This window comes from Pinus tabuliformis, chromosome 6 (assembly GCF_031772625.1).
Source record: "Pinus tabuliformis cultivar Carrire ecotype Pingquan chromosome 6, CPIR1, whole genome shotgun sequence".
Taxonomy (NCBI): domain Eukaryota; kingdom Viridiplantae; phylum Streptophyta; class Pinopsida; order Pinales; family Pinaceae; genus Pinus; species Pinus tabuliformis.
Genome location: NC_142292.1, coordinates 2072087248 through 2072114784, shown reverse-complemented (window position 1 = coordinate 2072114784; position 27537 = coordinate 2072087248). Strand labels below are relative to the sequence as shown.

At 34.5% G+C, this 27537-nt stretch overlaps 1 protein-coding gene across 2 annotated transcripts in view; it reads left to right on the top strand.

Moving 5' to 3' along the window:
• Nucleotides 1-9268: 9268 nt before the first annotated feature.
• LOC149267538 (O-fucosyltransferase 7-like) overlaps nucleotides 9269-27537 on the top strand; it is a 52754-nt gene continuing 34485 nt past the window's right edge. The window contains exons 1-9 of one of the 2 annotated variants that reach the window (XM_089433333.1): nucleotides 9269-9662; nucleotides 12761-12856; nucleotides 13101-13164; nucleotides 13254-13321; nucleotides 13747-13835; nucleotides 13965-14145; nucleotides 14287-14415; nucleotides 14500-14633; nucleotides 14810-15023. In XM_089433333.1, coding sequence (XP_089289459.1) covers nucleotides 9444-9662; nucleotides 12761-12856; nucleotides 13101-13164; nucleotides 13254-13321; nucleotides 13747-13835; nucleotides 13965-14145; nucleotides 14287-14415; nucleotides 14500-14633; nucleotides 14810-15023 — 1194 coding nt within the window. In that variant the 5' untranslated portion in view covers nucleotides 9269-9443. Of the gene's footprint in view, nucleotides 9663-12760; nucleotides 12857-13064; nucleotides 13165-13253; nucleotides 13322-13746; nucleotides 13836-13964; nucleotides 14146-14286; nucleotides 14416-14499; nucleotides 14634-14809; nucleotides 15024-27537 lie in introns of both variants that reach the window. The other variant, XM_089433332.1, reaches the window with a different exon arrangement.

Here is a 27537-nt window from a genome sequence, read left to right as displayed (position 1 = left end):
AAAACACTAATAATTTAAGTAAACTAAAAAAGAACAAAATAGTATATATATATATATAAATGAAGATATTTTTTTTAAAACTTGATACTAATACAAACTTTTTGAAATCTTTATAAAAGGTAATCTAAAACACTTTATTTATATATATATATAATCTAAAACTCTTTATCTTTATATTTATATTGTAGGCTAATTCCAAAGATAAATAATAGTTAACATTGAATAATGATAATTAATCTAGACATAGGATGATAGAGAAAAAATGGTCTGGAATGAGAAAAAAATAAATAAAAAAATAGATGATTGACTTTATGTAAAGTTTCCTTAATTTAAAATTAAAATTAATATTATTTTAAATATTTTTCAAATTATTTTGTTTTAATAAATATATTTTTTATAAAATAAAGATTAAAAAATACTGAACACTAAGACATTAGGAAATGTTTATTCTATTAAAGGTTGATGTGAATTTTGCCTTTTCGAACAGTAATTCTAAACGATGTGGGGACAATATTACAACAGGAAACATTATTTTACATATTCAAATTTTCAAATTAAATAAACGATAATTCACATCATTATAATATATTTATGTTATAATAATTTATTATAAATTTGATATGTTATTTAAAAATAAAATTTATTTAAAAAAAATCCCAACTTAGGGTAAGTTGAGGTGTATTATGTTCTACCACATAGAGGTTTATTATGTGAGTGAAGTATTAAACATTTTTTTCATAATTTTTTTTGTAATTTTAGGTGGGAAAGTAATTGATGTGTGTAATTTATAATTTTATAAAATTATTTTAGAAATCATATTAGTTGGTTCAAAATGTCGACCAAAATCCTAACAATGTGATTAATCCGAAAGACTTTCTTCTACTATTTCAGATTTAAAAAAATTGTAAATTGTTAATTAATTAATAAAAAATATTATTAAATTTTATTTTTTATTAAAAATTATTAATAATTAATATAATTAGTTTTGAAAATTTATTATTTGTTTTTAGAGGTGTTTTTTTCCAAGGAAAAAATCGGTAATTTTTTATTTAAAAAATGAAAAGTTACACTAGCAGATGCATTGAAGCATTTCCGTAAGATGCCCATTGGGCTCAAGTGCTTTCGCACCCCATGCAACGTTACAAAAACTAACTTGCATTTGAAGAAGAAAAAGAGAAGAGAGAAGAAGGGAGAAAGGGGCAGAAAAACTGGAGATCCGGTAGTGAGTAAAGGACTCACCCTTCAAGTTTTTCTCCCCTTTTTCTTTTCGACCTTGCGCCACTCTCCTTGAGTGGGCTCAATCGAAGCTAAGACTAACTGTGTTTCTGCTTTCTGTGATGTTGTTTCCTTGTCTGAGTCTGAAGTGTCTGAGTGGTGATGTCTTTTGATCCCTCCCATATTCAGATCCTCGCTTGCCTTCTCTGCCTGATTTGAGTGAAACTGTGCAGCCTTGTTGTCTGATGTGGTTCCCTTCTGAGTCTCCATTTCTTGAGAAACCTCGGCATTCTCTGTGGGGGTCTCTTCCTCCTCTGCTTCTGATTCTTCGTCCTCTGAGTCTGGGGGGGGAAATTGCCATCCTTTCCTCTGTTTCCCTTTCTGCTTCTTTTTACTGTTTACTTTCTTGGCTTCTGGACATGTGCTTTGCAAGTGTCCTGTCTGCCTACAGAGCCTACATCTGAAAGCTATGTTTTCATAGTCTAGTGCTTGCAACCAATTTTGTTGTTTGTAGATTAGCTTTATATTGTCCGGTAGCCCTTTACCTAGATCTGCTTCCACACAAATGCGTGCGAAAGTGTAGACCCTTTCATCAATCCTTTCCAGATCTGTTTTGATATATTTCCCTATGCTGTTCCCAATGCCTTCCAGTACTCGTTCACTCCAAAAGTGAAGGGGAAGGTTGTATAGGCGGACCCAGACCGACACTTTGGATAGAGTCATTTTGTTTGGATCGAAATTTGGAAACCATGGGGTCAAAAACAGCCCCGATGTTCCCCAAAACCAAGGCCCAGTACTGATGATTGTATCTCTGACTTCCTTGGATGCAAATCTTACTATTAAAAACCCCTTGGAGCATAGATGTATATCACATTCCATGGTCCAAGTGGTGAAGATCCAGTGGAATAGATCCATTGGTTTTGGCCAAAAACTATTAAAATGACATATTAGGGCCTGCGTTTCATAGGACTTAACAAAATCATCCAACCCTGTAGAATCAAAGTTAAGGACTGGGGTTTGCCCTAGCTGATCTACTATGTATGGCCTAGGTGTATTTCCGCCTTGATCTGGAGAGGACCCTGAGTCTCTGTTGCCCTGTAAAATGTTTTTGTAGGAGGAACCTCCCTTGGGTTGATGTTGAGGTGCTGTCTTTTTCCCCTTGTCTCCCCCTGAGGAGCTTGGCTGTCCCTGAGGTAGAGCCCCTCCTCTCAGCCTAAGGTTTAAAGCAATGATTGTTCCTGGACTAATCTCATAGCTTCCCAGCGTTCTACTATCCTGGAGGGACCACCTACCACTGACCAAATGTTGGATCTGAACTGGGTATCCCGTCATTGCCCATATTTGCTGTTTCAGCTGCAATATGGTGCTTCCTGCATGAACCCACACTAAACGTGTTTTCCCCTCAGGGGATTTAATAAAAATCTGAAAACGAGTTGTTGTTACCTGCTCTGGTTGTAAACAATCTTCCAGATCTGGCCTCGTATTGGGTCGTTTTTCCTTGTGCATGTCTAGATCTGCAAAAACTCTGCTCGATCTATTCTTGTTGCCACCGATCTGCTGCCTGGGATCTGGCTGTTCTCGAATGTTGGCTAGATCAGGTAGATCCAGGCCGGATCTGCAATGTTTGGGCCTATGCATTGAGAGAGGAGGCGGATCTGCACCATGCAGTCCCCCTTCATTGATTGCAACGACCAAACCGGTGTGAAAACCTGTAGATCCATCCCAGATTTCTTTTCTTCTTCCCCCCCTGCCATTGCTCTGTGCGTTCTGGGTATGGCGCGGCCTGGCCTCTATACGCGATGTGGCATGATGGCTGCATGGCTCAAATTCGCAGTTGGGCGCCTCGATTCTCTGCAACCCTAAAACCTCTTCGTATAACCACACAAGGCGGTGGTCTTCCGTTGATGTCCTCGCCGCGTGATCTAGTTGGAATCCTGGCAGTAAAACGCGGTCACACAGGTCAATAACCTCGGCAGCTTCATCTGGAAATTGGTTCAGAATATAGGAAGAAGAAACAATTGCGTGGATCTGATCGGATTTTATGAGCAGAGCCCCGTTTGCGAAAACCCTGAACTCGAGCGTTTGGCTGCAAGAGAGGAGCCATTTCTCTGTAGACGATTGCACTAAGAAAACCTTTTCAGCACCGTAAAGAGAAACGTTCTCCGTAACCCCAAGCCATGGATCGCCATCGACCCCTGTAGCAGGCTTAGGGACGGCTGCGGCGGCAAACAAAACTCTGCGGGAGAAAACCCTAGCACTCGCCATCTCGCTCTTCTCTTGTTTTTAGAGGTGTTATTCAATTGAGTATGTACAATATAATATCTTGTTTTATTTTGTTTTGTTATATTATGTAAATAAATGTAATAAAAATAAAAGTAATTATATATTAAAAAAGTATTGATTTAAAATATTTATATGGAATATGGTTTATTTAGATGGAGAAAATTTTTTAAAAGGAAAGACTAGACTATATATATTTTAATTTCGTATCTACTTAGTACAGAGAAAGATCAAATCTCTTCTTATTCTAATTTTTTTTATATATAGATCCAAAATTAAAATAAATATTGAAATCCCTCCAATAAATAATTAATAGAATAAAATAAATAAAATAGAAAAAAATTATTTTAAAAATTTTTAAATTTTATATAAAATATTATAATTTCACTTTTCCAATATTCAAACCTTTCATGTTAATTTAGATGATCATATTTAACCAGAGAATCATCCTTTAAACGATGTCACGAGAATCAAACTTTAGGTTTAGTCCTAACATTGGAAAAAAAGTTTAATAGGATAATTGAAAATTTATAATAATTATTATTTATAAAATTAATATTATTAATGATAATGTTATATTTATATATTAATATGAATAAATGAAATTATTTTTTGAGTAGGTTTAATCAAAAGTTTAATAGGATAATTGAAAATTTATAATAAGTATTATTTATAAATTAATATTATTAATGGTAATGTTATATTTATATATTAATATGAATAAATGAAATTAGTTTTTGAATAGGTTTAATAGTTAAGAGTATATTTTTGGTTTTAAAAGATTATATGTTTAGAGGAGGTAAAGTATGTATTCTTTTATAGATTTTAGTAGTCAAATCGTTTGAGAAATGAATTTCTTATTTTATATTTTATAAACTAAGAGATTTATATACCAATTTAGTGTCTCGTTGAACTATAGCTATAAAATTAGTTTATTATTATTATATTTGAAAATAATAAAATAATTATAATTATAATTATAATTATGAGTTATAATTTTTATAAGAAAATTGATATTTAAAAATATTTTGAAATAAATGAGTTCTTACCATTTTTTATTTATAATATATTGAAATTTATATTTTTCTAAATAATAGAAAACATAACTTTATTTTATTCATAATTTTATTTTTTGAAAGAATCTTTATTATTTCTATATACAATTATAATTAATAATTTTTTTATCCATTTAATAAACAATATTAATTTTAAATAACAGTAAACATCATCATCATAAAGGAAAAGCAAAACTTTATATATGAACAAGGTTTCTTTATATTATTATAAATGGTCACAAGAATCTCTTCCATGTTAAAGTGACTTTAATAACAACCACACTCATGACAATGACAATGAGAAAGATGACAAGGATGATGATTGTCCATGTAAGACCTTCTTTCATAAATGAGAAGTAGAACTTTCTATATATATGTGAGAGTTTTTTTTATGTGATAAATAATTACAATAATCTTTTCCATGTTAAATCGGACAATTATGACAATGACAATGACAATGGCTATGATGATGATTGTCCATTTGAAGATTAATTTTGGCTTGTTAGAATTTAACTCTTAACAAATCACACAGTCTAGACAGGCTACAATTCCACCCATAAAACAATAGAAATTTCGGTAGAATTTTTTGAAAATCCAAGTTAGAGTTGTCAAGCTTCAGGATTTTGGGTGCCCCAAGGGTTCTTGATGGTGTTGAATCCATTTCTGCCATCAAAAAAATGATTTGAACATTGCAACAATTGGATTTTTTTTAAAAAATCTCCGGATTCCAACTGGAAATTTGTCATATGGGTGAAATTGTGGCCTCGGTAGACAATGCCTTGACAAATTAGTAAAAAAAAATATTCACTTTATTTTAAGATATTGTTTTTATGATAACAATTTAGGAAGAAGCCCCCAAATCCAGGTGCTAGCTCAACTCACGCCACACACTCCATTGAGGAACAACGACACCCTCCACTTGGCATTTATCGCTTCGCTCGTACTACACTTGGCTACCATGAATCATAAATTCACCAACTCTGCTCCTCGAGGCCTACTCTCACACACTCGGATTAATGTTTTACCTGCCTCCTCCTAGTGTTTATTTCTCCGCTCCATGGAAACTATGCGCCACCTCCCTCTTGTTGTTCTGCTTAGAGCTTGGTCCATCTAGCTCACCAACCTCATTTTAGCATCCTTTGTCTCCTCTGAACCATACTCACCATCCCATGCATCCTGCTACTTTGCCATGAGTCGTGAGATGGGTATAAGGTGTCGAGCCAACCGCAGTAGGGGAAGAGGTTTTACTCCCAACCACCATCGACGCCAATGTGGAATTGTCACTGTTTGAAAATGTCATCCCACCTCATATCTCTCACAAGGTTCTTCAACTAGAAGAAAAAGAAACCAGACATGGCAGGCACACGCTATGGGCTCTTTAAAATCTGTTAGCCCACCAACTCAAGGAGGGTGAGAAGGAACAATCCTGGGCACCTGTTGGATTGCTGAACCCTCGGCCTACCATAGCCATGCCTCCACCATAGGAAGAAGCTTTTCAAATTTTTTATAAGTTAATGTTATGAAGATATGTAAGGTTACATTGACTTTATAATGAGACTCTTGTGTTTGTATTTTGTTACCATGTTTGTGTCTATATTTTGTTTCTTTTAATAGTGGGAAAAGTTATCATAACTTAGTTGTTAATCAGTAGTGGGACAACTATCATTGACCATTATTTGTGAATGGTGGCTGATTCATCACTATTATTGAAGGAAGACCATACTACTTGAAATGACATGTTGGTTCATAAGGGGGTATGATTTTTGCTCTTGTCAAATGCATTTGGGTCTTGAGATGTTAACATGTTTCATTGTGTCCAAAGAAGACAAGCTCTTTCACACTCATAAACACTTTAAGTCATACTGCAGGACCATGTTTACATTTATGTATATATTGATAAATGCATAAAGAAAATTTTTTAATCAATAAATAAATGAAATAACAACCACTAATTTAAAAAGCAAAAAGTTTATCCACAACTTTAATATTTTTTATTTTTGGAGACAACTCTAGTGGCATAATTCCCTTCTTAATATGATTGCAGTATAATGTGACAATAAGTCTTTTTTCACAAGTGAAACTTTACATGATCCCTCATCTTCACTTACATATATATATGGAGGATGACCTCATTACCAACAACATTGATAACTAGTAACCTTGAGAGATTTGATTGGATTTAATTGTGTGACCTATGGCCTCCTGGTCAACAATATGCATCAAGTGGATGGTCCAATTGATTGAGTCATCCTTTGGGGCTAAATTGTGACAATAAGTTAACTTGAATATATCATCATTTATTACATACAATGTTTGAGTTTTTAAAATAAAAACAAATTCTTCATTGGGATGAGTTAATAAGTGGACAAGGTCAACCTTCTTGGTGAGTTCATTTTTTCTAACAAGGCAAAGTTCCATTATGATTTATTCATTTAATAAAAAAATTCGATGGTCTATGTCTTCTTAAAATGCACAAAGTTCTATGGTCAATGTTCCTATCAATTAGATATAACTAAAACTTTTGACAAATTCCTACTAGATTTGGGGAAAATTTTCAATCTAAAACAAATTAAGTCTGACCACTTATTAACTTGTTCCATCTCTCTTGGTTTTCAAATTTATTCTATGTAAATAAATTCAACAAAGATAACCAAAAATGAAGATCGATCTTAAATTTGAAGTTATTCAACTTTGATTTTTTTAATAATTAAATTGAATTATGCATTATTAAGTTATTTTTTCTTTGTAATATGTTAGTTTTTTTTGGATGTATTAATGTAATGACCACGCCGTTTACTATCCTTTAGAACCAATAAGGTCCATCAGACTAAAGTTTGTAGACTATGGAGCTTTATGGAGTTTTCCGGTTCAGAAACAATTGTAAAGATAATGAAATTTATATTTTGATTTTAGATTTTGAAATCTCAAAGAAAAATTATTTCATGGAAATAAAGATTTATTATACATATATAAAATTATACTAAATATTTTTAAAATGTTATTTTTATGTTAAATCATCATGATAAAAATGAAAGTACCAAGATCATGGTTTTGCTAAGTATGAAGGTTGTGAATAGCAATTAAGTCATGAAGCTAGATAATATTATATTTATATACTTTTAAAAAGATGAGACAAATAAAATGACCATGATGTTTACCATCCCCTAAAATTAATAAGGTCTATTGTACTAAAGTTAGTAGAGTATGAAGCCTCTCTAATTAAAAAGAGTCATAAAGACAATATGCTTTACATTTTGATTTTAGATTTTAAAATATCAAATATAACATTTTTTCATAGAAATAAAAATTTATTATACAAATACATAAAATTGTAATAAATATTTTTTAAAATGTCATTTTTATGTAAACATAATGAAAGTACCAAAATAGTGGGTTTGTTAAGTATGGAGGTTGTGAAGAGTAATTAAATTATGAAGTTAATTACATCATTTTTTTTGAAAGAGGGGAGGATCATTAAAAGGAGATGATACTCATCTCAATCTCTTTTATTTTACAAATTTGTTCATTCCAACATGTTATTTTATTAGTCCTAACACTATAAAGGTCAAATGTATTGGTCATAATTTTGACCAAATTCATTATGTTTTTAAATTCAAAATGTTGAAAAGTAGTTTTGATAAGAAAACTACAAAAAAAATCCATAATTATTATAACATTTAAGCTCATCGTTACATATCATAATGAGAAAGTTGTTGAAACATGAGTGAAAATACATCTATTCCTAAACTGCATCAACAACCTAGAGAACTTGATGTCAAAAATTGAGATCTTAGAAATATTTTTCAGTAATAAATAAAACCACAACATTTAAAAATAAATAAATACATATTTACTATTTTTCAAATAATCAAACATAACCTTAAAAACTTAAACTTCATAAAACATAAGAAATGATCTTTTGAGATTAATTATTATAATATAATATCTTAAACCACTATTAAAATTTCCATATAATTCAAATTTGATTTTAGGATAAAAAATTAAAAACTAAATTTTTTATTTTAAATTGTCATGGTTTTAAAGATAAGTGGGAAAATTAAGCAGGTATTCTATTATGGCAGCTAGTTCTTAGGATAATCTATTTAGCGAGGGGTTTGTCCAGAGGTTCTTGGGATAATCTATTTAGCGAGGGGTTTGTCTAGAAGTTCTTGGGATAATCTATTTAGCTAGGGGTTTGTCTAGAAAAAAAAGCGTTTATTGTGAGAGTTCACAAGTTCTTGGGATAATCTATTTAGCTAGGGGTTTGTCTAGAAAAAAAAGCGTTTATTGTGAGAGTTCACAAGAGAAAAGCTGAATACATCAACCAGGTGAAAAACAATCTGAATAATCTATTTGCGAGGGGTTTATCCAAAAACAAAAAGCGTTTATTGTGAAACTTCAAAAAACCAAATACATCCCCATCCCGTTTAATTTAATACATAAAATTGTAATTTCTATTAAAAAAGAGTCCTCGAGATTTTTTGGTTCAGTGGGGCCCTCCACTAAAACAATGTTGCTTCGAGGAGTCCTGCAGATCAAATTCGCTGAGAACCAAAGTGGAGTCGCTCGTTGCGGTAAAACTGGCACTGATATACTACATTGTTTGCCGTGGTACTACGACTCGATGACGTGTCACTGTTATTCCCTCGCACCCTATCTCGGCCGCAAACGTGGCAAGCAACGAGCAGGGGCCAGTGTGTTAAAATCATTCAGGACAGTTTGAATAGTTAGTTAAGAAGATTATTAGGACAGTCGATTTATGGAGTCAAGGCCACAGACAGACCGCGCCAGAGGCTGATTCAGATTCCTCCTCAAAGCCTCTTTCTTCACTATATATTCAAATCTGTTGGTGCGCTCTGCATTCTTCAACGTTTGTGCAGAGGAATTTGGCTGATGGGCTCGGATATGCAGCGAGCAGCAGTCACAGCGCAGTACCGTCGCACCCACAAGTTTCGAACCGGAGTCGGCAAGATGTTGGTGCGTTTAATTTGGATTAGCGGCTTCCTCACTGTCACTCTGGCCGCCTTGCTCTCCACTCAACTCTTCCCGGCTCTGCATTCCGTTTTCCGCTCTCGTCCTTCTTTCTCGGAGCTCCCCAAGTTGCAGACAAAGGTACGCTCTCATTTCCAGAGGTCTCGGTTCGATTCCCAGGGAGTCCGCTGGTCCGTGATTTCAGGGTTTCCAAATTCTGTACTCAGTCACTGTTCATGTTGTCAGAAATCTTGCGAAGATTGCAGTCGTCTGCCGGTTTCTTGAGTTATATTACCTTTAATCTTTTACATTTCAGGTGAACTCTAGTTATTTTCAGTCGTCTTAGACGGTGGATCTGTCAATATATCAATGCCGAGAATTGTGATTTCTTGTGCCAGCTAGAAATTGCTAAAACAGCATTTTAGAATTTTTCCTCGCTAATCCTTGGTTCCTACATGTGTACACGTTGCCCACGCTTGTTACTATTTCTAATTTTTTTGGGAGATGTGGTAACTGAGGGCTTTTACTGCGCGGATGAAGTTTTTGAGGTTTTCTTTCAAACACCCAAGGGTTTTGTATTTTAGCTGTTGCGTCCCAGAGGCGTTTTAGTGCAAGTCTCTCGGCGAAGGTGATTTCTACCCTCTTCGTGGGGATTTTATCTGCAGTGCTGTTACGGCGAAGTGGTAATTGAAATTGTTTAATGACTATCAAGAACTTTGGAGGTAGTCCCTCTGCACTTGTCATAAAGATGACACAGGTTCAAATCCTTGCCTTCGTTGGTACGGCAAGGGTAAGGTAAGGTCCTGGTTATACCGATCTTAGTGTTAGTTGGGGGGGCCAACTTCGACAGCCTGTGGATATAGGAGTCCTGGCAAACTTCAAATATACATGCATATAGGAGACCTGGCAAGCTTAGGGTGTCCATGCATATGGGAGACCTGGCAAGCTTAGGGTGTCCATGCATATGGGAGACCTGGCAAGCTTCGGATGTCTTGCAATTGATGCAAGAAGTCCAAGATGTAGCCATTCTTGGCTTCATTTCTGTTAAAATTCAGGTGGCTAACATTTTGAAAGTCATTTTTTTACTTTGGATTTCGTTTTAAAGGGCGTCCTTCATTGCTGTCAGGTTGGATCCTCTTTTATCAGAGTTTTTCCGAGGTGGCTTAGGTTTGTGCTTTATAACTTATTTTCAACACAAAATTTGTTGTGAGGTGCCTTCTACAGCCCAGGGTTGGGGTTGATCCATCAACTGTGTGTGTATGCCTATATGCCTACCTGTGAGTGTGTACATAACGCTGCATTGTCTGTAGTGAATTGAATTGTGTGTGTATGCCTACCTGTGAGTGTGTACGTAACGGTGCATTGTGTGTATTCAATTGAATTGGGCACTAGCACAGGTCCAGCTTTATAAATTAGGCCTGATATACAAGTCGATTTTCTAATATCAAGGATGCATATCTCGAGTTCACACAAACGGCTATCAAATTTTTGAAGTCGAGATATGCTAACACTAGTTTCTTAACTTCTAAGTGCATCTCGGACCCAGGTTTAGATAGATCCACTTCTAGGTGCATATCAGACCCAGGTTTAGATGGATATACCAAGTGATGTTTTTACTATAAGATCATTGCATTCAATAAACAATCAAAATTAGTTGTTCAGAGTCCAGACTCTAGACCTTGTTTTTCTTTTAATTAAAAGAGGACATCTATATTAAAAAAGCACAAAATACTGTTCAAAATTGGATGGCACTCGCCAAGTTCCAATTGGATCTGGTTTTTGGCTTGTTCTATGAAGTATGAATACCCTCGTAGTGATGTTTGTGCTACAAGATCATTATCAAAAAGTAAGAGTAAAACTAGTGGTACACTTCGTTTTTCTGGTAATTTAAAGAAGTTATTTCTATAATAAAACCAAACGATTGTACAAATGGGATGGTACTTGCCAATCTCCTATTCGATTTGGATTTTGATCTGTTAGTATTAAGTATGGATGGTTACGTGTCAAATTATAAGATCATTATACATAATGAAAAAAGTAAAAAAGTGCCATTATACATAATGGCACTTGCTACCTAAGGGTTGCAACCTTTAGTAGCATACTAGGCCCAGGTTTTAGATGATCTAGACTCTGCCAAGAGATGGTATTATTATAAGATCATTATACATAGTAAAAATTTAACTTTAGTTGTTGACACCTTTTTCCTGTAATTAGAAGAGGGTGTTTATATTAATAACAGAAACACATCGTACAAAATGGGATGACAATTAGATCTGGTTTTTGGATATTTCGTATGGAATACATGCCAACTGATGCTTTTAGTCTAAAGATCAGTATACATAATAAAAACGTACAATTATCCGTTCACACCTTTTTTTGTTTGTTAATAAAAAGAATACTGTACAAAATAGGATGGCAGATTGTTGGCCTCTGCTGATTCAAAGATGATACTTCAGCCTTTGTCTGTTTCTGTCTACAAGGTTCACCTGGCTTATATCTGATCTCAGGATAGAATAACATAGGCTGTTTACTTTGTAATATTGTAGTTTCCTTTGAAGCTTTTCAATTTCTCCAGGACAGTCCAGAATCCAGTTTTCTATGGGGATGTTTGTCAACCTCTGTCTTAAAAATCCTCAATATTGACTGTCCTTCCATTGTTTTGTGCTCCAAAAGCAAAGTCTACATATCCTGGAGGATAGAATAATAGACAGTCTGCTTCATGACTAGCTCCACATACATTGATCTGCAAAATTTGCCTACTATGTTCCTCCTGGTACATAGTATATGCTATATTCCCCCCACTGGAGCATGCCATATCAAAATTGGTCCACCTAGCTGATATGCGTCCATTTATCTACTTGAATGGGGCCATTGCCCCTTTTCCATACTTCCAATGCCATCTTCTTTTCCCTTTCCTTTGAGGTCTGGCCAACTTACTTGGACAGCTCAGTTAGAAATTCGAGCTCGTATCCAATCTTAGATACTTGGTACTAACTAACTAGAAATTGTATCGAGTACAAACCTCTGTTGTCATGGAGATGTCTCCAATGACATTTCTGTTCTTATATTTCATCAGTCTAGTCAGTCATGACTTGTGATGTTTTCTGCAATTGTAAACAATATGGGTAATTTCATTGCCATTTCCATTGTAGAAAGTTGAAACCCAGATTTTTGTGATCTATCTTGATCTTGATTGCAAAAACTATATCACTGACATCCATTTTAGCTTCATTTTGCAGCAAGGTGAATTTGGTGTGCAGAGCAGTAGCAAATTAAGTTGGACAAGGGAATCGACCACTCCACATTTATCTAGATTGGCGCAAAATTCTCAAAAGGTGCTTCATTCTACTTTAGCCTGATTTATTTGGATGTCATGATATTATGAATGTTCAAGTTGTGCTATTAACAAATGGTCACTTTCAAGTTTATTGGAATACATGTTTGTGGCCACCTATTCGTCCATTGCCAGGTCAAATGAATATTCATGGATAGTGCCTCAAAGTTGTTCATCTTTTCATGTTTTCACTCCCCTAGACTTGACAGTTGGATGGTGTGGGTGAATGGCCGGGTTATGGAAAGTTATGGAAGCCTGCACCAAGCCGAGGTTTTAAACCATGTGTGAAGCCTAGTGAGTCATATGAAGGTGGGTTTCATCAATCAAAGATGCTTCTTGGATTGCACAATGTATAATGATATAATCTTTATTTGTATCTGAATATTCTTTACTTACAGCTCCTGGAGAGTCTCGAGGCTACTTACTGGTGTACACAAATGGCGGGCTGAATCAAATGCGAGCTGGTGTAAGTGCATGCATTTGAAATCTGTTATACCCTGTAATGATAGAGAGACAAAGTTGCGCTTATTGTTCATACACTCTAGCAATACAGGTCTCCCCTTTTGCTATTTTCAATAAACTAGGGAGAAGCATATGATCTTTCTGAAAGGATTACTGCAAGTTGTAACTTATCCCTTTTAAATGATTGGTATGAATGGATGGGAAAGAGTTTACATTTTCATGTGAATGACTTGCTTGTACAAGTTTCAATCTTGTTATAATGCTTATCTTCTGATTCTCATTTTGCATTTTCAATTGAATATCCAATCCTGTTATTCATGTTTATTTTCAGAAGCTCTTTGTCCAATAAGACTCAAAATATTTCATGAATAAAATCTTTTATATGCATTTACAAGATGGCAGTGGTCATTGGTTGTCTTGAATTTGCAGATCTGTGACATGGTCGCAGTGGCCCGCATTATCAATGCTACATTAGTAATTCCAGAGCTGGACAAAGGATCATTCTGGCAGGACTCAAGGTGAGGATACCATTTTTTATTTGTGTAAAAGCTTTTGATATAATGTGGTGAAAGGCAACTCTCTGTTGTGCCTCCGCAAATTCATTTTGGTCTCACTATTTGCAATGGTGGAAAATTCAAATGTTGCAGCAATTTTTCTGATGTTTTTGATGAGGAGCATTTTATAAATGCTTTGGCAAATGACGTCAGAATTGTAAAGAAACTTCCAAAGGAGTTCTCATCTTTCACCAAAGCAGTAAAGCATTTCCGAAGTTGGTCTGGCGTGGAATACTATCAGGAGGAGATAGCTCCTCTGTGGCAGGAATATAATGTCAGTTCTGCCCTTATTGACTGTGGAAAATTGATGGTTCATGTGGAGTTTCTATTCAGCATGTTTATTTAGATCTCTGTTTTATGATTGATTTCTGTGTCTTCCTATTTAATTAATACACAAAAATGCTTGGTTTTGCAGGTGATTCGAGCTGCCAAATCAGATTCTCGCCTTGCAAATAATAACTTACCCCCAGATATCCAGAAGTTGCGTTGCCGAGTGCACTATGATGCTTTGCGTTTTGCCCCACATATTGAAGCAATGGGAAAAGTAAACTAAATCTTTTCACATGTTTGCATTTTCTACAATTTAAGTTTTTCTTTAGCAGTAATTGAATGTCAATATAACCTGCAGTTATTAGTTGAGAGGATGAGATCATATGGCCCATACATAGCCTTGCATTTACGCTATGAGAAAGACATGCTGGCTTTCAGTGGATGTACCTATGGCTTAACAGCTGCTGAAGCTGATGAACTAACGGCCATAAGGTATTTTTTATTTATTTTTCTCTTTCCTCTAGAGTCTAGCTAATCAGTGATTATATTGGTCTTGTTTACAGCCTTTTGTTGTTAATGAAGGCAAGGCAATTGTTTGTAGTTGAAGCTAGTGAGATGTTTTTAGTAGATGGAGTTTTATAATCATATAAAACTTGGATTTATTCTAGAGAGAGCACACCATACTGGAAGGTCAAGGAGATAAATTCCACAGAACAGAGGGCTAAGGGACTATGTCCGCTTACTCCAAAAGAGGTTGGCATTTTCCTTGAGGCTCTTGGTTATCCACCAAGCACCCCAATCTATATTGCTGCTGGAGAGATATATGGTGGTGATCATAGAATGGCTGAGCTTGCATCCCGGTTTCCAACATTGATAAGAAAGGTAGACAAATGTCTTGGTTGCTTTTCATTGTGTTTGTTATGTTTCTAATGAAGGCACTGAAAATTTCTGGACAAAAAAATGAATAAATGTCTCACACATTTGATTTCTGAAGCATGATAGTCTATCATTGTTCTGAATTCTGTCTATTTCTTTAAAAACATTATGACAAAGAAGAATTTAGATTACTGGATAACCCTTTGCATTTTACGTGGCCGTCTGTTACACTAACTACTGCGTAACACATGAAGATGGCAAGTAGTGGACAGGTTTGGCTATTGTAACATGTTGTCCTCTCTGCTGTTGTGAACCCAAGCATGCTTTGTCACGATCCTTTATCTAACAAGGGCCAGTCATTATAATAATAATACCAATTTTCAGCTACAGTTCTTATTCTTGTGATATTTTGCTATAGTCTCCCAGTTTTGCATGGTCCTTTGTAATCAGTTACTAACTGGCCCTTTAAGTTTCTTATAGTTAATGCTTCCTGTACTCTTTCTAATATCCATCTCTACTCGAGATGGGTTGTGGGTGACATCATGAGGGTGCATAAAGAAATTTGAAATTAATTGCCTACAAGAGTTCTGATGCATGGAAAATATACTATTTAATGTGTATGTACTATGTATAGGGGTGGTTGTGCATATGCAAGAATGGTTTGTTCCTTGCTTGCATGCCTACCATAGAAAAAGACTTGATAAGTCTTTTTAAGTACCTGTAACTTGTCTTGGATAAAAATGAAACAAGTTTAGTCGGGAACAAAAAATGCTGTCAATGTTGGTCAATCTCCAGTGCTTGGTTAGTTTGTCAAGACTTGTTGAGTTTGATAGATGAAATCAAACATGGTGTTTGTGCATATGCAAAGAATGGTTTGTTCCTTGCTCGTGCGCGTACCATAGAAGAAGACTTGCCGAGTCTTTCAATTACCTGATGACTGTGCTTAGCTTGGATAAAAATGAAACGAGTTAACTAGGAACAAAAAACACTATCTGTGTTTGTCGACCTCTAGTGCTTGGCTAGTTTGTCAAGACATGTTAAATTTGATAGATGAAATTGAAAAGGGCCACATTAAATCAAAATTTGATTAATAATCATGTAGATCCATTTTAACTCTAGATCAAGTATTGAGAGGTGTTGTCGCACAAAGTGTCTAGGCACTGTGACAACGCTCAGAGTAAGGGCTGTCACTCTAATCCTTACAGATAGATGAAATCAAATAGGGTGTTTGTGCATATGCAAAGAATGGCTTGTTCCTTGCTCGTGCGCCTACCATAGAAAAAGACTTGCCGAGTCTTTCAATTACCCGATGACTGTACTTAGCTTGGATAAAAATGAAACGAGTTAACTGGGAACAAAAAACCTGTCAATATTTGTCAACCTCTAGTGCTTGGTTAGTTTGTCAAGACATCTCGAGTTTGATAGATGAAATTAAAAAGGGCCACATAAAATCAAAATTTGATTAATAATCATGTATATCCATTTTAACTCTAGATCAAGTATTGAGAGGTGTTGTCACACAAAGTGTCTAGGAACCACGACAATGCTCAGAGTAAGGGCTGTCACTCTAATCCTTAAGGGCTGTCACTCTAATCCTTACAGATAGATGAAATCAAATAGGGTGTTTGTGCATATGCAAAGAATGGCTTGTTCCTTGCTCGTGCGCCTACCATAGAAAAAGACTTGCCGAGTCTTTCAATTACCCGATGACTGTACTTAGCTTGGATAAAAATGAAATGAGTTAACTGGGAACAAAAAACACTGTCAATATTTGTCAACCTCTAGTGCTTGGTTAGTTTGTCAAGACATCTCGAGTTTGATAGATGAAATTAAAAAGGGCCACATAAATTCAAAATTTGATTAATAATCATGTATATCCATTTTAACTCTAGATCAAGTATTGAGAGGTGTTGTCACACAAAGTGTCTAGTCACCATGACAATGCTCAGAGTAAGGGCTGTCACTCTAATCCTTGCTCCTTTTAGACTCTCTCATAGACAAGTCAAGGGGGGCCTGTGGAACACAGGGTCTAGGAGATTTTAAGGATGAACAACTTGATGAATTTAGAACAAGTCTTGGTCAATTGAGATGGATAGATTAAAATAAGACACAACCACAAGATAAGATTGATTATAGACCAGTGCCTTTATGTTGAATTAACCATAGACTAAATAAAAAGAAGTTATCCAGAGCAAATTTATAAATGTAGCAAAACGATGATCATGAATAATTAAATGTCAACGCCCAGAGCTTCTAGCAATTAAATCCCAAATCTTAGAAGAATTTATCTTTCTCCAACAGTTAATGAATTTTAAAACATTAATCGCACTTTACAATAGAGAAATCACTGCCACGAAAGGACACCAAGGAACTTTAGATTAACAATTTAATTATTCCTTAGTCAATTAATTTAATGTGGTAAAATGAAGAAATTAAAATTTTTCATGTGACCAAAGATAAAAATCAAACGACCTTAATAAATTAAAAATTTTTTAATGGACCATAGGCCACATAAAAATTTATTTTTTTAAATGCGAAAGAGTAGGTCCTCTTATGATTTAATTTATTCGAAATTTCAAAGTCACAATTTTTTTTTTTTTTTTTGTATTTTTTAGTTTTTTTTTTTAAACAAAAAGCAAAATATCGTGAAAATCAAAACAAAAGAAAAAAATAAAAATAAAATTAATGAAGTGAAATTTGAAATTTAAAAGAATCAAAGTCCAAAATTTAAATTTTGAGTGTTTTTTTATTTTTTTTATTTATTTTCTAATTTATATAAAACAAAATAAAAATAGAAAGTCAGAAATTAAAGGCTAGAAACAAAAAGAAGAAATCGAAATGATGTCAAAACCTAACCCTAAAACGAAATACAAAAAAAGGGTAAAAGGGGAAATCGAAATGTTTTGTTGAGTGTTGTGCAGGTCGGGAGAGAGGCGGTGCATGGAAAGAGTTCGACGGGGAAGAGCTGTGGGATGGAGGAGGAAACTGCGGAGGAGAGCGAAGGAGAGCGAGGATGAAAGCTTGATGGTCGAGGACAACACTGGAATAGCTGTGGCTAAGGAATGGAGTAGCAATGGTGAGGGAGCTGGGAGAGATGAGGGTCGAAGGTGGAGAGCCGTAGATAGAGACAAGTGATGCAGGTAAGGGAAATGCAACAGTAGCAAACTCGACGGCGGCAGGAGGAGCGACAAAATCTGTAGGAATGTATGGGAATGGGAAGGAAGAACGACAAGTAGCATGGATGCAAGGATGAAGAGTTGCGGGCAATGAGCGAAGGAAGGACTGGGAAGAAAAGAAAAAAACAACCAGGGTTTAGTAAGGAAAAGGAAGACGGATAGGGAAATAGAGAAGATTGAGAGGGACAAGGGAGGCTGTCAGAGAGAGCGAGGGTTTGTAGCAGTGTTGCGAAAATCGTGATAATATCGAAAAATTGCGATTTTTTGAGTTTGGCGATATTATTGCCCGATTTTTACGGTTTTTTTGGTTTGTTTGTTCTTTCTCACAAAAAATTGCGATAACTTGAAATAATCGTGATTTTTTGGGAAAAAATCTTGATTAAAAAAAATTGCCGATTTTTTGATGAGGAGGAGCAACAGGAGGAGGAGGTGACACAACCTAGACAGGCTACCCCTGTCACTAGTAGAGGATGTGGTCTACCTCTTGTAGCTCCTAGTTCTTCAGCTTCTAGAGCACAATAGAGTCCGCTGCCAACTCCACCGACATCTACATCTAGAGGGAAAGCTATTGCATTTTCTTGCAAGAGGGGCAGAGGAAATCAACGATATTAGTTATTTTGGTTCATTTCATTGTATATGACATTATGACTCATGATATGAGATACATTATTATATTTTTTGTTGATATTTTGAGGCTGAGTTGGGACTCAGGAGTCAGCACTGAGTATGCAGGACATGATTCACTGTTATGTGTGATGTAGCACTAGAAATGATATTACACATCTTATATATTAGTTCTTTTATCATATTTATGTGTTAATGTATTTATTTTATGTTGTAGATGCTTTAGATATTAAAAAAATTGAAAAAAAATGAATATTTTTGTCTTTTACAAATTTTCCCGTTTTTATGATATTTTTTCTGATTTTTTCCCTCATCGATATTATCCCGATAACGATTACTACAACATTGGTTTGTAGAAGAATGGAGGGCCGCAGGAAGAGAAATCGCAGTAGAGAAGGAGAAATTTCGAGGGAATGGCAGGTAGATGTAGAGGGAAAAAAGAAGAAGGGGTTTTTTCTAAAAAAAATTTCGATTTTTTTGCAGCGAAACGAAAACCCTGCCAACCGATCTAAAAACTCAGATAAATGGTAGCTAAAAAACCCCATAAGACATTTCCAGAAATTCTGATTAAAACGTTAAATCCTTTTGCTTCAAATTTCTCATGAAAATTTCCAGATTTAAGAAATTCACAACCTTTGGACATAGTATCCTTGCAAAATGATTTTGAGGCCAGATCTTAACCTCCAGGGTCTAGATTTGACTTCAAATTAAATTTCTCTTTCATATTTACAACTTGTACCTGAAAACAAAAACACCCAAAAACCAGATATACAAAAATAAATAAAACCCCAGAAACTCAAGTCAGAAAACCAAAAAAAATTACAGATCTATGCACAAGAACGGTAGATCTATCAGATCTAAGGAGTACGAGTCCAACTCCGCTTCTAATAATCTAAGGCTCTCAGCAATGAGAGCTATCAAATTTCCACACAAATAGGTTAAATTTTTTAAATTTTAAAGGAGGTGTTTAACTCAAAACCCTTCGTATATCACCAATAAAATCTTATGATAAGACCAGAGCTAATTTAGCTGGGCACTTCAGAAAACACAGATCGGGAGTTGCCTAGTCCAATTGAAAACTTCCCCTAATGCCTGAGGATCTAAAAAAATCAAGATTTCCCTGCAAAACTCAATCCAACCATCAAAATAGAGCGATAAAATAATAATAAAATTAAGACAAATAGAGATACCTGCTATTACGTTCAAAATTTAAATAATCATTTAAACCGTAGCGATTAAGCAAGATACCTGTACTCAAATCACTCTTCAGAAGCTGTCATCAATGGCTTTAGAAAATTTATGCATGAAAATAAAACATCTTACAGTAATCCCATGAAGAGTAACACCAACAGAAATTAACCCCAAAGTCTTTTTTTATTATCCAAAAAAAATTACACGAGCTTATTGCTTAGCACACGACTCAGAGATTGGATAGATCAACTGATAAATGACTTTCTATTTAAAGATAAATCCCCAAACGGCTAGTTCGATTGATCCTCGTCAAAGCAATCTCGATCGTTGATGAAGATTAAAATTTCTTTTAATCTCATCCTTCAGAATATTTAAATATTTGGGGAAATTCTAAATTTTTAATTAAATGCATTTTAATTAACTCAAAAATAGAATTTTTGAGTTAATTTCCCAAAAAAATTGACTTTGACTTAATCTCTAGGGATCAAAGGTTTTAAATTTAGCGAAATAATTAATTTACCCTAGTCCCGAGACGTTTTAAAATTTAATTTTTTAGGACAAACGAATTTTGCCTTTGGAGAATTTAAATTTACATAAGACCTAGAATTAATTAAATTTCTGGCTTAGGATTTTAATCAATATTTGGCCAGAAAATTTAATTAATTAACCTATGAGGGAATAAATTATTTTTCCAACCTTCAAGACACTTTACATCATGATTTTCATATTTTTACATTATAGGGGAAAAACTCATTTGTAATAGAGCCTCATGAACCACCCATTTTTGCGACACAAATATAACCCCGCAGACCAAACAATTTGTAATAAAATAACCTAACCAAATAGTTAGGACTATTCCCAAATCACTTTTACATAGACTTGATCTAGAACACTAGGACTCGCCTAAGATCGTAGCGACAAAATCTATTCCAGCTTTAGGGTAATACTGAAGGAAAACTCTACCGACCATTCGAGAATGGATCGGTGAGACAAAAAACCTCCCAGAATGTAGATCGTCACTAGAAAAGTAGGTTTTATCTAGGTTGTTACATATATGACACGGATCTGCTGAAATTATTTACATCATATACATATAGAATGGGTTTACATTATAACATTTTGGAAATCAGGATGATGATGATAGCTGAACGAGACAAACACATCGATTAGGCTATCCCTTTGCAAAAAAAGGGGGTGTACTGCTATGGGTCGTTGACACGTAGTGGTCAACAAGAGGGATCGAAAAGAAATTTTGATACTTAAAAGATGCAGAGTTAAGATGGATCTAAGTTTTTGTGTGTGCATACGTTCTTTTCTGCAGAAATATTCTCACCTCATTTTCACACATTTAAGCAAAGAATGGCGGTGCTAGCCCTTGTGGAACTTTGTCCTTTCCTCGGAATTTCGAGAGGGAAGGCGGATTGACTGCTGGTAACAGAGGCAGGTGGTAACCCTAAAGGACTCGATGAGATTTGATCTGTGTGTGCATATATATATATATAGAAAATTGGTATTTTCTTTCTGAAATTTTCTCTTTTTATATTACAGAGTTTTACCCTTCTCATATATACCGCAATACTATTTTAAGTTTTTTTGTTTGTTTGTTTTTAAATTCTATATTTGGCCAATTTATGTCATTTGTCATGTCAGTGTTAGGCATGGACATTACACGTCTCCCTTGTAGTGGACTGTAGGGAATGTATCTTGCTTCTCTTGATGTTTTATCCTGTTTGGAATTTTAAGTATGTATAGACCTCCACATTTTCTTGTTCACTTTAACATGTCCTTAGGTTTATTTTTGGATGCTCATAAAGATGATCTGTCACGAAATTTAAAAATCAGTTTTCTCACTTTTATTATTTTTGAATTTCTTTTTAAATTTTAACTTAACTAGTTAACTAAATCGTGAGATAAATATAATTTACATTATATTTATATATTAATGTTAACTTATATATATATGTTAACATATATATATATATATAATGAATATAAATTTTGATATACATAATTTTTATTATTATAAAATATATGTATTGCAAATATTATATAGATATAGATATTCATACATATTTTTAAGTTCTAAAAATTATAAAAATATAGTTATATTTATTTGTACTTGTCGTTTCCTCCCGTATTTGGATCTTGGTTTTTTTAAAACCTAGTGGATCCGTATCTGGATCCGCACCCTGGTAACTTGGATTATTTGTCAAATTTTATGCCAGGTTTCTTTCCCGAGTATTTTTCGAGTTGTCCTTTTTTCCCTTGTTTAATTCTAAATTAAAAAGAATGGGTATATTGTTTTAGAAAATTGCTGCAACCATACTAGTCAAAATCCTCCCCTCTTTTTAGGCCCAATTTATCGCCTTCTAATGGTGGCCTTGTTTGCTAGATTGTTACCTTGATGGTTGAGTGATATGAGAATGTGGTAGAACTAAACAGTCTTGAATAATTTTGATATTAATACATTACACTAATAATTCCTAATAATACTATTCATAAAAATACCAAAATATACTAATAATATTTCTATTTTATAGCAAACATATAAAAATTGTACTAACACATATTATATTTAAAAAAAAATATACTAGGATTAAATAAAAAAATATTAATAATTGTTAAATATTAATTCAATATACTAGGATTGTATTATTAATATTAATTATGATCAATATTAATATTATTAATACTAATTATTATTATTAATTATTATATTAGTAATAATAATAATTATTAATAATAATATTAACAATTAATATTAATAATTTTTCTTATATTAAATTAAAATATTAAAATTAATTAATAAAAATTAAAAATTAATATTAAAATTAAAAGTAACCAAATATTAAAAATTATAATTAATTAATTAAAAATTAATATTAATTTTAATTATGATAATGATCATCATAATAATAATTTATAGCAATTAATTAGCTCATCATTAATTAATCAAAATTATTATTCAAAAAAGAAAGAGCCGACATTCCTCTCAATTACTCTCTTCTATTATTAATCAAAATAATTTTTATTCAAAAAGAGAGCCGACATTCATCTCAATTTACCCTCCTCATTACTATTTAATCTCTCCATTAAGCTCTTCTTCTATCAAGCATTCAAGTTGTCCTGATGATGGATCCCGATTGGGATTTGAAACGTTGGCAGAAAATGGTTCTTACTGTGGATTCTCCGGTAACAAAGTCAAAAGTAATAAACCACAGAGGTCTTAAAATCCAGAATAATTAATCCCCTCAAGTGTCAATTAATTATTTTTTTTGGCAAAATAAAAAATAAATCCTAAGCCAGAAAATTAATTAATTTAGAGTTGAAAAAATAAAATTAGAGAAATTAATTTCTCCAAGTCGAAAATGACCAAAAATATTCATGGGTCATGAAGAAGTCAAATTTTGGAGGTCCCCCACCAAGGCAAAAATGAATTTTTAAAGAAAAATTAAGCCCTTGGACCTTGGTGGTTAAGTCAATGTCAAAATTTTGGGGAAATTAATCCAAAATAATTATTTTTGAATTAATAAAAAATGGTTTTAATGAGAAATTCGAAAATCCCTCGAAAATAAATATTTTCGACAACAGAGATTAAAAGATGATCAAAGATTTATTGACGGTCGAGATCATTTTGACGGAGATCAAGCCAACTAGCCGTTATTTTCTACTTGGAGGGATATCTCTATAAATAGAAGACATTTTGCTTCTATTCTTCATCTTTGGTCAGATGTAATTTTTTAAACGTTGGTGTGAAGCCATTGTTCTGTTGAGAACATTTGAATTTCATAATAAAAGACTTTGGGGTACAATTCATGGTGTCTTTGTCTCATTGATCTGTGGTATGTGCTTTCCTATATTGTGCTTCAATATTATATGAATTGTATGATAGGAACATTCTATTGGTAAGTTTTGGGCTTATCTTAGGTGATCCGATCCATTATATGATCTAACGATTTTTCTTACGAAATATACAGAGTTTGCAAGTTCTTCGGCCTTTGAGCTCCAAGTTCACACATTGTGGACCTTGTTTGGACCTTGGATATTTTATATGATTTTCTTACTTCGCTAAGGCTATGGTCAATATCTATCTTTCGAAATCAATCAAGCCATTGTCAATATCTATAAAAATTTTTATCTCTCAAAATCTTTCTAGCATTGTATATTTGTATATTTTGTAAATTAATTTTTTAATTTTTGTATATAATTTTTTAAATTTTTGTATATAATTTTTTAAATTTTTGGGGTTTTGAATTTTTTGTATATATTGGGGTTTTGGGTACTTGTAATTTTATTTGTGTAGGTGAGATTCAAGAAAATTTGCTGGGTTAGAGCTAGATCTAGGCCCTTGAGGGTAGGATCTAGTCTCTAGAATTTTTGCAGGACCAACATCGGTGAATTTTGGGCAAATATTGATAATTTGAAGCAAATTCAATTTTTTGGCAAGGGTTTCAAAATATTTTTGGGGCCTCCAAGCTCGGAGTCCTCCTCTTAGCCTAGCTGTCCCCTTGGTTAGCCTAGCTGCAACTGTTAAGGGCCACGACTCCCTTGTTTTACCCCTGCCGTGAGGCATAATGGCCTTAGCCTCCCTTCTCCGCTGGACGACAACCTTTTAAGGGCCTGCCATGGGTCATTCTAGGCCTATTAGGCATAGTCGTAGCCCCCTAGGCCTCTCGACCTCCCTTCCCTGCCTCCGCGCAGCCATTTCGACCCTCTTAACTCGTTCTCTAACCCTCTCCTCTCGACTGCCTCTTCTCCCTAAGCCACAAACTTCTTAGGGTTTGCGACAGGCCTAAAGGGCCTCCCTCCTCCTTCACAACAACCCTTTGTGGGGTTTTCCTCCCTTCGGCAGGCCTCTAAGGTCTCTGTAGCCCTAAGATGCAGCCTTATAGGGCCTCTTAGCCCCTCCATTAGACAAGCGACAACCCTTTCAGAGCTTGCCGTGAGCCTCTTTGGCTCTATTCCTTGAGCCACAGTAGGCCTAACAACCCTTCTCGTAGCCTTTCTCCTTCCCTATTTGCCCTCTTTGCCTCTGTCGGTCATCACTTGATTTCTGGGCTAACTATTGGTGTGTTTTGTAGAGATTTGGAGTAGAATTTTCATAGTTGCAGGCGGTCTAGACCTTGGAGAAATTGTGGGCGAGTGTGTAAATGGGCTTCAAGGCCTAGGGCCTAAGGGTTTGATCTTCTAACCCTTATTATCTCACTGTGTTGCTACAACATTCTAATATCTTCATAACAGTGACAAAATCCACATTAAATTAACATAAAATTGATTGGTGAAATATCTAATACATTGATAAGTCACTTAAGCAAATTGGGCATTGATCATTTGGCATAGATCTAATTGTTTTGGTGGCTATCATATTTGCATATTAAGTCTGATATAATTGTGATAATTGCATCATAAGAGGCTCATGTGTTTAAAGTCTTATGTTGGCAAAGTTGGGTTTCTATTTCTCACGTTTGGCAAGCATATGCATCTTGCAATTGACATCTAAAGTGGCCTACCTCTTTGTTGCCATAAAGATACTCATTGCTTATTTGGTAAACATCAGAACATAAGTAACATAAGAGACTTCCTTGCTCACATTCTATTGATAATAATTGATTACTTGCTTTCATGATTTTATAAGAAGGTTGCTAGTATTGATAATTGGAATCTAACATTGTGTTTTCTTGTGAGTTCATGATCTACGAAGCCATAAGTTTACATCTAATAAGCCCACTCTCTAAAGCACATTGGCATCATCTTGGTTGCCTAAGTGAAATAACCTAAGTGCTCATTGGATTTTTCTATCTTGGTTAAATGCCATTGTATGAAAAGATTTATTCTCTTGGGTAATTTTTTGTTTTCATAATTGGCATTAAGCAATGTTGATGTGTTTTGAAGGTTTATAATCGCATAAATCTTAAGCATTGACATCTTGTATCGAGAATCATTGGTTAATTGTTCTTATTGTACTAATTGATGGTTCATGAATTAAGTTAATATCTCTTGTGGTTATTGAGCAATTGTATCTTGTCTCTTGTTGGCACTTGTATCGTTGAGCACTCTGTCTTGTTTTTTGATTGTCTCTCGATTCATTGATAAGTAATCTTGTTATAAGATAATCAATACTAAGTACTTAAAGAACATTAAACAATCTTAACTCAAGAAGCACTCATAATCCTTGCATCTCATTCTAGGACTAGTCTTGCATCTAATAACTTACCTCCAAGCATAAGCTTGGTTGATAGAGAATAAAACAACCTTTCTCATCTAGCTTGAGGAGCCTAACACCTCTTTATTGGTTAACACAGTGACCTTGCAGTTGTCAGAGCCACAGTCTCTACAGTGCTGGAGGCACTGTGTGGTTAGTACCCGAGGGAAGGTGTCGTTAATCAAGCCTTTGCTTGCTTCCCCTTGGCCTCTTTCTCACAACCTACTCTAGAAACTAGCTCCAAAACAGTTAAGAGGAAGGATACACCTAGAATAGGCATATAATTAAAAATAACCAAGATTCTTGCATCACACCTAGGTCTTAGGATTTGCATAACATATAGGATAGTAAAGCATTCAAACAGTGGTTGTTCATCGGTTACTTGGCCTTTAATCGATGGAAAGTAAGAAATTGACTCCATAAGGCATTGGCTTCACACCTAAATCTAATCTAATCTGTAAGTCTTGCTAAATCAACCAAGTGGCTAGGCCATTCAATTGTGTCTCTCGGACTTGTTGGTTGCCAATGCATTTCTATCCTTCACAAGGACTACTCCCCATAGCTTGCTGTTGGGAGACGACTAGAACAGAGAGGCCGGGGATCAGAGTGACAACCCTCGACCTGAGTCGTTCTTGCACTGTGCCTGTATAATTTGAGCGACAACAAAGTTCAAAAGCAACAACTTGTTGAATTGTTTTGAAGGCAACTTGTGTATGCAGTTTAATCTAACTCATGATGAGAGTGTCTATTAATAAATGTAGAAGCATGGAAAACTGTGTAGAAATTTGGTGATAGAATTGCAACTGCTCAAGAAATTTAATCAAAATCAAGAGGCACAATTCTACTCTACTGCTCTCTGGAAATTAATTCACAATTTAAAACAACATTCATAAACATGCATCAATCACATACACAAGTACACAGATGTATCTAGGGGAAACCAATTGGTAAAAACCTCTTAAGCCTGTTTGCATTAATCATATGAATAGAGGGTCTATTACAATCACTAGCTCCAACTTTGAGCTCAACCTGCAAAAGAATAACTATTCTCTTTGCTCAATGAGAAGCTCTGACCCAGACTTAGTCAATTTTTGCTCCCACTTGAGCTCCTATTTCCTTGCGCAAATGCCGAGTAAATTAGCCCCTATTCTTTAGGAATTTTTTCCAAAAATGATTGCACAATTCCCAAGGATTGATCATTGATTGCATGCAACACCTGTACACTCAAGACTAGTCTACAATTGATGTTACACTGCCTTGGAATCTCCACCATAGCTGAGCAATTTGAATTCCTTGCATGCATGAGCTATTTTTGGTTGATTGATCA